The 11239-nt window shown below is 43.0% G+C and overlaps 1 protein-coding gene across 2 annotated transcripts; it reads right to left on the reverse strand.

The window, feature by feature from the left end:
* Positions 1 to 896: 896 nt before the first annotated feature.
* LOC103500241 (tropinone reductase homolog At5g06060-like) lies at positions 897 to 3611 on the reverse strand. Of its 2 annotated transcripts, none has more exons than XM_008463480.3 (5): positions 3382 to 3611; positions 3089 to 3296; positions 1771 to 1987; positions 1577 to 1683; positions 897 to 1176 (listed from the first exon to the last, which is right to left on the reverse strand). In XM_008463480.3, the coding sequence occupies exons 1-5, from the start codon at positions 3468 to 3470 to the stop codon at positions 976 to 978; spliced, it is 822 nt and encodes a 273-aa protein (XP_008461702.2). In that variant the 5' UTR covers positions 3471 to 3611; the 3' UTR covers positions 897 to 975. The 2 variants fall into 2 exon arrangements, with proteins under 2 accessions (XP_008461702.2, XP_016902729.2); XM_017047240.2 differs by having other exon boundaries at positions 897 to 1492; positions 3382 to 3550.
* Positions 3612 to 11239: the final 7628 nt, after the last annotated feature.

The raw sequence follows: 11239 nt of genomic DNA on the forward strand, positions 1-11239 counted from the left end.
CTCAAAATCATTAAAAGATTCAATAGTTATCCATGGAATAGGTTATGTTTACCAAAGGAGAATGGGGAGTTTGAAAGGTTTTATCATGTCCCTAGTGACAAAAACATACATTCATTCATTCATTGGCATTAAAGTACACTATTATATTTTTCCAAATGACAAAGTCCTTCGTCAGTTACTAACTCTAAAGATTGACCGGTTCGGGCAAAGTTATGATGGGTGTTTGGATCTCCTTAGATTCAAAGGACATCCTTGTTCTATCTAATTAGATTAGATGTGAGTTTGGGAGCTTATTGATTTGTTCCAAGGATGATACTGTTAGTAGCATTCCTCTTTGCAGAACTCTCAATCAATTACTACAACAAAACGGTGATTCTATGACATTTAAAAACGGCAACGAATAAAAAAAATTCAGAAGATTACATTTTTCCAGCCAGATTATGGTCATTGAAACCCAAATTTGTTTTGAATGAACAAGACATTATACCTATTTAATTCCAATTTCGAGTTATTCTGATAATATACAAGTAAATGCAATCAAAAGAATCTCTGTCTCATTGTAATTAATTTCCATTATGATCGCAGCTCATTTTCATTACCAGAGGCGGGCTTAATGAATTAAAAATTTCTAATTAGATCCATCATTCCATACTGATTGGTTTTAAAAGAAGAGACTTTGAGTTGGAGTTGAATTTTGTTGATATGTGAGGACTTTTATTCGTTTATTTATTATCATTTTCGAGTTTGAGTCTGAAATTTGAACCTCTTGACCTATTGGTTGATAACACGTTGTTCATGGGCTGAGTCAGATAGAAGGTTTAATGGTCTCACCCATGAAAAGCAATAAAATCAAACTGAGGTAGTGATAAGAGAAGCTGAGCAAATTCGAAAGAGTAGAGAAACGCATTATTTAGCATAAAAGATTATTAAAGAAACACATCTGACCCAATGATATAAGAAGCAGAACTGCGTTTTTCACAATTTGTCTAGTCTCATACCAGGTTCAAATCCATTTGCAGTGAATCCTCCATCAACAGACATGATCTGTCCCGTAATGTAAGATGCAGCAGGCAAGCAAAGGAATGCCACCAGAGATGACACTTCCTTCGATTCCCCTATGCGCCTGAGAGGAGTTCGAGACACTATGTTGTCCACCAACGTCTTATTATTCAGCAACTATGATGATAATAACCCTTGTTATTAGTTAAACATTCAAGAGGTTTATGGGTAAAAACACATGCAATAAAGACGGACACTTTTAGACTCAAAAGATATATGAACTGCAGAATGTTCTGTCACTAAATGTTGATGAAAAAAAATTTTCAGGACCAAAATGTAGGCTTGAATATTATTTTGGTCCTTTTACTTCCAATAGTTATAGAATCAAATGTTGCCAAAGTGAATTGATTTAACATTCATAGAGATTTCAGAGAAAGGAGGATAAAATTAAAAGGACTGCCACATGCCTTGGTCCATGCACAACATTTGTTTTCTAGAAGAGAGATAAAGAAGATGAGAGCAAAAATAAACTAATGTAAGGGAAATTATTTTGCAGGAATGGTCGAAAAAATATTACCTTTTCTACAAGAGGGGTATTGATATACCAGGGTGCAACACCATTGACCCTGATATTGTCCTTGGCCCATTCACAAGCAAGATATTTGGTCAGTTGATTTATTGCAGCTGAGTAGAAAATCAAAAAGGGAAACAGTTTTAGCTTCTAAGAACCTAACAAAGGAAAGAAGCTAAGTTTTACAAATAGCAACTTACATTTAGTTGCAGCATAAATGGAACCACTTCCAACGCTCACGAGACCACCAACCGAAGAAATGAACACAATGCTTCCATTTCCAGAAGCTTTTAAAAGAGGATGAGAAAGTTGGGATAAATGATATGCAGATTCAAAGTTTGTTGTCATCAATGTTGAAACATCTTCCAAACTGTACTCGGCAGTTGGCTTTCTTATGTTTGTTCCCGCATTGTTTACCTACACAAAGAAACTGTCAGAGTTCCTGGAAGATAACTTTCTATCCTAAGATCATGTGATTGATTATCGAGCCAACAATGAGACATTGTTGCTATAAAAATGAAGGGTTTTAAACTTTGAAGTACTTGAGGTCCATATAGAAGGCTTTCTAGCTTCTAGTTTCAATGGTTTGATTGCAATTCAATCAATATTTTACTTAAACAATGTGTAGGATATCAAGTATAGAAAAATTAGAGCACCTGCCTATAAGGACATTACTTTAGAATTTAGATCTCTTTACAGTGGTTTCAATTCATTATTTTCGTTAAAAGTACAAGGAGGACTAAAGTTTGTCCCACTTTGAAGAACTTTTTACCTTACTTAAAGTTCAACCATACATATATCAATAAATTTCATCGGTTCTTTTTTTTTCTCTTTTTTGTTATTTTTTGATAAACTAATTTACATACAACATGTGATTGTCAAGCAAAAAAGTACATCTGTTCATCCCCTACATAATATATAACTATGTGTTCTTTTACTATTAGTCGTATATATTATGTAGGGAATGAGCAGAAAACGAATGAGACACTTTCAGAACAAAATTACACATTGTACTTGGAATTAGAACCTTCCACCTCTACTGAGCATATACACTCAAGTCACACCCATCTAAACAATTGCTCACCTACATCATTTCCCACTCATTCTGTTTGTAATCATATTAACTTCCCTAACTCATCACTAATATTGCCCTTAATACTATAATAATATTTTAATATCATTTGGTGGGCGCTTAGATTATAAAGTTCATATGAATTCTCCCAGATTGTTTTTCACCTTTACACATGCCCAATACCCAACTCCGCTAGTCCAACTAATTGATGGTTTATTTTGGTTAACGACAGAGACAAGATACATATATAATAATCATGAATCTTGAAGCTGTACAACCACTAATTTGAAAGTAAAGCTAAAAGCCAAATGACCAAAAAAAAAAAAAAACGTGATGTAAGAGCTTCAAATTTTCCGAAATCAGCCATGCAACAAACAACACCCAATTTCAACAATAACGCCAAAAGGTTTTCCAAAATCAAAATGGGCCGAAGCAAGTTCACTAACCAGGATATTGAGAGTACCATTGAAAGAAGACGCCACTTCCTGTATCAGCTCCTCTCTTTGGGTTCTTGAAGAAGCATCACAAACCGATCCAGTTACCACAAAACCCTTGGCCTCCCATTCCTTCAAGCACTGATTGAGGTCCGATTGGTTCCGGGAGCAGGTGTGGACCGAGGCGCCCAAACCTGCTAGTTCCTCCACCACAGCGTGACTACAAAACAGACACATAATCGTAAACAAACAGCAGAAGAGAATCAAAAGAGAAAAGAGGTTTCGGAGGAAACAGAGTAGCAGACCCGATTCCGCGAGTGCCGCCGGTGATGAGAGCGGTGAAGCCTTTGAGAGACCATCGGGGTATTCCGGCACTGTCGCTGGCCTCCGCCATGTTTACGCTCAAGATTTGGGGAGAACAGTTTTGAATCACAAATTCGAAAAACAAGATTGAGTTGCACTCACATTTATATATGTCATGAGAATGTTGTTATCATCGACGTTTTTTTTTATATATCCAAATGATTAATTATAGAAAATATTATTAAAATTTAATAAAATTTCTTACATTTAAAAAGATGGATGGATCACAATTACTTTTGCATAACCTTGATCATATTTTTGATAATTTTTTTAATAAGCTTGATCATATTTTTCTATTACATAGAGCTCAATTCTAATAAATTTCAAATTATAAGGATTAAATTATTATTTATTAAAGTTTGAGGTTAATTTTTGTTGGTGAATGAGATAAAAACGCTATTGCTTAAAGTTTACTAACTAATTTTTTTTCAATTAATTTGAGAATCTTATTAAGTAATTGAAAATAGTATTTACGAATATAAATGTGGGGTCGAGTTTTTTTGCTATTGATTGATGGTGTTTAAGAATCAAAACTCACATCAAATTTGAGAATTTCATTCTCATTTTTTAATTTCTATCAATCTCATTCTCATTCTTTATTTAGTCCAAACACACCTCCTTTTATACTTTACGACATCCGTTATTTATGTTACCTTGTGGACTTTAACTTTAATCTCAAACTTTCTATTATTGGTTTTAGAATAATGGAGAGAAGTTTGTGTATCATTAGTGACGGTGCACCATTAGAAACTCTGTATGCAAGCCTAATCAAACTTATGGGGTTTGCGTGGAGAAGGAGAAGAAAACAACAAGTAGGATATTAAACCTTAGATGAGTAACCATCATGGATTGAATCTATTGCCTCTTTATTCTTTATAAAGATCATACTCTTATCTATTGCTTGATTAGTTCATAATTGTTTGAAGCACAGAATAATGCTATTGTATTCAACGGTTTCAGTTGTATTTAGAATATGTTTTCATCAGTAGTGAAACCAAGATTTTATGTAAGGGGGCACATGTAACAACCCAACTCCTTATACTGAGCCGAAGTTATTACTAAAGGTAAAACACATGATTTAAGTCATAAAGTTTAGTTAAAACGAATCAAACTTCAGAATTTTATTTATTGAAAATCAAATCAGGATAATATGGAAAATGTAAATAATGTTAAAATCCTACTCGGGCCCTATCTACTTTTAAAGAAATGAAATAGTAAATAAGGAAGAAAATAAAACTCAGTTACAGAATGTCTAAAACGGGGTAAGCGGAAGCAGAAATCCCTATGGCTCGCCACGGTCACTTCTGGTCGCTCGCCAGCTTGCCTTTGCCCCTACCTTGGCCTCTACCTGAAAAACATGACATGGAAAGAGTGAGTATAAAATACTCAGTAAGGGACCCACTACTAGTCCCACTAGGTGCCTGTTAGCTTCCTAATAGAGTCCTGTAACTGGTACCCAATCTCTGGCACGTTCCCGAACACGTGCAACATGCGCTCCCGTAGGAACGAAAATCTGGTCTTCGGTGTCCCGGGGGAGCACCTAGGACATGCTGGTCTATAGTGAACCCGGGGGTAACACTAAGACAATCGGGATACGAGGATCCCGTCGGATCACTCGAATCATATCTATATCCATGCTAGACTGGCGTCCCGTCGGACCACACAGTCCTAAATAGGTGGTGATCCCGAAGGACACCCATGCAGGTACGACTCTAATAGGCTAAGCTAACAGTACCCTAACCATAACATACATAAACATAGCATCACCATGTAATCAAACCAGCCTAATCGCCATTTCACAAACCATCACAATATCCAACATACAATTACAACAAGTCACATCATTACAATATCATACCATCATGTAACCACATCATCAATCACATCATGCTCTCATTAATTACATGTGTTATGCAGTCTAGTCCTTAACATGCATAACTGGAGGTGTAAGCGGTCTCATGGTTCTAATCACAGAGCTAGTAGTAGAAATCTCTTACCTGGAGATTTACTCGACGAGTCCTAACCGCAAGACAAGTGTGTTTTCGAAGCAACGAGGTCCTAAATGTTTAGAAAATGCCAACTTTCATAACTAAAACACCAAACCACTAAAGGCCCAAAAACTCAGTTGAAATAACTTACCCTAGGTCGAGGTTGCAATTCTTGAGCCCCTACTGAAAAAATCCAACGCTCCAAGTCAAATCGTCCAAGGTGGTCCTTAATATAGTTAATTTAATTTAGTTCAGATTAGATTATTTTGGTTGAAATTCTCGTCCCAGCTAGGTATGCGAGGAAACCCAAGTGGCTTACCAAAATAAGTGTAAATGGACCGGGGCAGACTGGCGGCTCAAGGACTGGCGGGTCGGCACGGCTGGAGAAGCAGGAACCGGCTCGGCTCGAAGGCTGGGATCGGCTCGGACGCGGCGCAGACGATGCGGCGCAGAAAGAGTTGGGCGTGCGTGGGCTCGGCTTGCGGCTTCGGGGCGGCGCGCGGGCACGGAGCGAGCAGACGCGCGGGCACGGAGCGAGCAGACGCGCGAGCTCGAAGCGGGCAGACGCTCGTGGGTTGGTTGCGGCAGGGACGCGGGTCGGGCAACTTCGCGTAACCACAGACTTGCGAACGCGGGTTGCGTCTTTGGGTTCGGGCGGTGGCAGAGGCGGAGCACGGCCACTCGGTGAAGTCTTCTGGACTCGGGTGGTGCGACGCGGGTTTCGGCTGGCGAGACGCGGCGGTTTGCGGATCTTTGACGGCGTGGGGTCGGCTGGAAGTCAACGGAACAGATGCGGCGACGATCCGCGAAGGCGACGGCTGGAGAATGCGGCTTTGAACTTCCCGACTCGATGCGACGGCGTGGGACGGACGAGGAAGTTCGGCTCGGGACTGCGGTTGGGCTTTCGCACGAGTTGGCTGAAATCCGACCGCGGCGCGGCGGAGCTAAGGTCGGCGGCGGCTAGGGTTCCCAAACAATTTCTTTCTTTTCTTTTCTTTTCTTTTTTTAATTTTCTTGTGCACGGGTCCCAAGGCTCATTTATATAAAAAAAATCCTTTTTTCTTTTCCTTCAATTAACTCAAAACCAACAACTTTCTCTCTCTCCAAATCTCATCAAAATTCCCTTTCCTTCTCTCTTTTATTTTTTTTGAAAAAAAATTCTTTCCTTCTTTTCCTCAATTAGATCCTCACATCTCTCCCTTAACCAACTAACCTTTAATTTAACAATAACTTCACCAATTTAATTCCAAATAATAAAAAAAAAACTTAAAAACCAATCAAAATAAATAACTCTAATCCTAAATTAATTATAAGGTCAAAATGATAAGGTTCTTCCAAAAATTTGAATTTTCCATAACCATACTTAAACATTAATAATAAATGGAAAGCCAAATTTGTTGGGGCGTTACAACCTTCCCTCCTTGAAAAACTTTCGTCCTCGAAAGTTCTACTCCTCAAATAGCTCGGGGTACTGGGCTCGCATGTCCTCTTCTCTCTCCTACATGGCCTCTTCAACTCCATGGTTCCACCAAAGAACTTTGACCAGTGAAATTTCTCGACTACGGAGCTTCTTGATTTTCCTTGCCAAGATCTCGATGGGCTGTTCCTCGTAGCTCAAGTTTTCACTGATTTGCAGTGGCTCGAAGTCCACTACATGTGTCGGGTTGCGACATACCTCCTCAGCATGGAGACATGGAATACATCATGCACTGCAGAAAAAGATGGGGGCAACGCCAAGCGATAAGCCACGGGGCCAATCCGCTCCAGTATCTCAAACGGCCCTACGAAGCGTGGGCTCAGCTTCCCCTTCTTCTCGAACCTTAGAACACCCTTCATAGGTGCTACCTTCAGAAAGACCATGTCTCCCACCTCAAACTCGAGATCCTTACGTCGTACATCAGCATAACTCTTCTGTCTGCTCTGTGCTGTTAGCATACGAGCTCGGATCTTCTGTATGGCTGCATTGGTGGTCTGAACTAACTCGGGACCTAGCATCCTCTATTCACCAACCTCGCCCCAACAGATAGGGGATCTACAGCACTTACCATACAGAGCCTCAAATGGTGCCATGCCGATGGTAGCCTGGTAGCTGTTATTATAGGCGAACTCCATCAGATGCAAATGGGAGTCCCACCTCCCTAAAAACTCTAGCACGCAGGCTCGCAGCATGTCTTCCAAAACCTGGTTCAATCTCTCTGTCTGACCATCAGTCTGAGGGTGGAAGGCTGTGTTGAAGTCTAACCTCGTGCCTAATGCAAGCTGAAGTCCTTTCCAGAACTTCGATGTGAAACGAGCATCTCTGTCTGAAATGATGGATACGGGTACTCCATGTAGTCTCACAATCTCTGTCATGTATAACTGCCCTCACTTACTGGCAGTGTAAGTGGATTTCCCTGGCACAAAGTGGGCCGACTTCGTGAGTCTGTCGACAACAACCCAGATCACTGTATAGCGCTTTAGAGTCTTGGGCAGTTCCGTAATGAAGTCCATCGACACACTCTCCCATTTCCATCCTGGCACACTCAAGGGTTGCAAAAACCCGGCTGGACGCTGTCTAGGTGCCTTCACCTACTGGCACACCAAGCACCTATTGACAAAATCTGCCACTTCTCTCTTCATGTTCCTCCACCAATAGACACTCCTTAAGTCCTGGTACATCTTCGTACTTCCAGGGTGCATGGTAAATGGGGAACTGTGAGCCTCAGTCAAAAGCTCTGTCTTGACTGCGCTGTCTTCCGGCACACACAAGCGTCCCTCGAACGTAAGGCCATCGTCAGAGGATATGGAGAAATCTTCACCTTGCCCTGTCTCTACCAAGCGACGCTTCTCGACCAAGTAAGGATCATTCAGCTGAGCAACGATAATCCTTTGCCTCAAGGTCGGCTGTAGTGACAACTGAGCCAACTGTGAGGTAACCTCTCCTACTGAAACTGCAATCTCGGCTCTCTCAAAATCTTTGAGTAAGGGAGCTTGCTTGGTGATCAGCGCTGCTGAATGTGCAACCTTCCTACTCAGTGCGTCAGCTACTACATTTGCCTTACCTGGGTGGTACAGAATCTCGCAGTCATAGTCTTTCACCAACTCAAGCCACCTCCTCTGCCTCATGTTCAGCTCCTTCTGGGTGAAGAAGTACTTCAGGCTCTTATGGTCGGTGAAAATCTATATCTTCTCACCATACAGGTAGTGCCTCCATATCTTCAGTGCGAAGACCACTGCTGCCAACTCCAAGTCGTGGGTAGGGTAGTTATGCTTATAACTCTTCAACTAACGGGAGACATAAGCAACTACCCTGCCCTGCTGCATCAGCACGCAACCCAGTCCCTTCTTCGAGGCATCACTATAGATCACGAAGCTTCCCGACCCATCAGGCACTGTCAGAACTGGTGAGGTCACTAGCTTCTGCTTAAGCTCCTGGAAGCTACTCTCGCAAGCTGGGCTCCAAACAAAAGGGGTTCCCTTTCTGGTCAACTGGGTCAAGGGACTGGCTATACGTGAGAAGTCTTCCACGAACCTCCTGTAGTAACCTACCAAGCCTAGGAAACTACAAATCTCGCTAACGGTAGACGGTCGAGGCCAATTGGTAACCCCTTCGATCTTTGCTGGGTCCACAGAGACTCCCTCACTAGACACCACATGTCCAAGGAAAGATACCTTCTTCAGCCAGAACTCGCACTTGGAGAACTTGGCATACAGTCTATTGGCTCGAAGGGTCTCCAAAACTTGACGTAAATGCTCCTCATGCTCAGCCTCAGTCTTGGAGTAAATCAAGATGTCGTCAATGAAAACTATGACGAACGAGTCTAGAAAGTCCTTAAATACCCTGTTCATCAAGTCCATGAACACCGTAGGGGCATTAGTCAAACCAAAAGACATCACAATGAACTCGTAATGTCCGTATCTCAAACGAAAGGCCGTCTTAGGAATGTCACTATCCCTGATCCTCAACTGGTGATAGCCTGATCGCAGGTCGATCTTAGAAAAGACGGTGGCTCCCTGCAACTGGTCGAATAAGTCATCAATCCTGGGCAAGGGATAGCGATTCTTAACAGTCACCTTGTTCAGCTCTCTATAGTCAATGCAAAGGCGCATCGACCCATTCTTCTTCTTCACAAACAACACTGGGGCTCCCCAAGGTGACACGCTGGGCCGGATGAAACCCTTGTCCAGCAACTCCTGCAGCTGGACCTTCAGCTCCTTTAGCTCGACTGGAGCCATTCTGTAAGGGACCCTCGAGATAGGAGCAGTGCCCGACTCTAACTCGATGGCGAAGTCTATCTCCTTAAGAGGCAAAAGTCCTGGAAGCTCGTCGGGGAAAACATCAGGGTACTCCCTTACTACTGGTTCGGAGGACAAGGAAACTTCTGACTCTCTGGTGTCTACTACGCTTGCCAAGATGCCCCAAGTACCCTGAATGAGTAATTACTAGCCTTCATGGCTGAGATGACCTTGGGTAAACATACAATCCCCGCCCCCCTAAATTTGAAACTAGGCCCAGATGGAGGGTTAAAGATGACTTCTTTACCAAAACAGTCTATGCTTGCATGGTTAGCTGACAACCAATCCATGCCTAAAATCACATCAAAGTCCTGCATGTCTAATACTAGCAGGGTCACATCTAACACGTGATTGGCTATCTCTACCCGACATGCCTTTATTTTCTCTTTAGACAACAGGACCTTCCCAGACGGAGTAGAAACGGACAAAACACTACCCAACGGTTCTACCTCTAAACCCACATGCTGAACGAAAACAAAGGATATGAACGAGTAGGACGACCCAGAGTCAAACAATACAAAAGCATAATGCCTCAAGATTGGAAGTGTACCTGTCACCACTGTACCAGCTCGCTCGGCCTCCTGACGGGTAGTGGCAAAAACTCTTCCCTGCTGGGAAGCAGAAGGCTGATGCGGTGTCGTCTCAAAGGGTTTCTGAGGACACGTGTCAGCGGTGTGCCCCGGCTGTCTGCATCGGAAGTAAACCCCGCTCCCTAACAAGCAACGACCTCCATGCGCTCTCCCACATCTCCCACAAGGGGGTAGCTCCCTCAACGTTCTCCCTACAACAGCTAGCTCCTGACAATGCCACTGGAAGAAGCCTCCTAACCTCAAGTTTCGCTGCAGTGCCAGCGTAGGCTGCGGCTCCGCCTTCCTCTTCTGACCAAGGCTCGACCCCCTGCCGGCAGCCTTAGACGAATCAACTCTCTCATGCAAGCTCAAATTCAGTGCTATGCGTAGTGCGTCTGCATGAGTGGCTGGTCGGAGGGCTCGAACGATGCCCTGAAGGTCTAGTATGAGACCTCTAATGAATTTCTCAGTCCTGGCAGCCTCATCCCTTACCACGTCAGGAGCGAAACAGGATAGCATGTCGAACTCGGCGTCGTACTGCTCCATGGTCATGTCGCCTTGCTCCAAGTTTATGAATTCTTGCAGCTTGGTGTGCTTCACGTTGGCCGAGAAGAACTTAGCGTAGAAGTTCTCCTTGAACTGCTCCCAGGTTATCTTGTTGACGTCGCCCCCCAGCATCCTCTCAGCAGTCTCCCACCAGGCGGTGCCCCTATCCTCCAAGAAGAAAACTGCACACTGCACCTTCTGGTCTTCTGGGCACTTCATGTACCGAAAGATAGTCTCTATGGAAGTCAACCACATTTGGGCCTTTGTGGGGTTGTCCATGGATCCGTCGAAAGTCTTAGGGTTATACTTCCTAAAGTCTCTCAAATGCTTGGCCTCAACTGACAGTTGAACTGGCACGGGCTGAGCTTCCACCGGGGCTGGAGGAATGACGGTCTGGTCCTGAACAGGGGCGATCTGGTTTT

The sequence above is a fragment of the Cucumis melo genome, chromosome 10, assembly GCF_025177605.1.
Source record: "Cucumis melo cultivar AY chromosome 10, USDA_Cmelo_AY_1.0, whole genome shotgun sequence".
NCBI lineage: Eukaryota > Viridiplantae > Streptophyta > Magnoliopsida > Cucurbitales > Cucurbitaceae > Cucumis > Cucumis melo.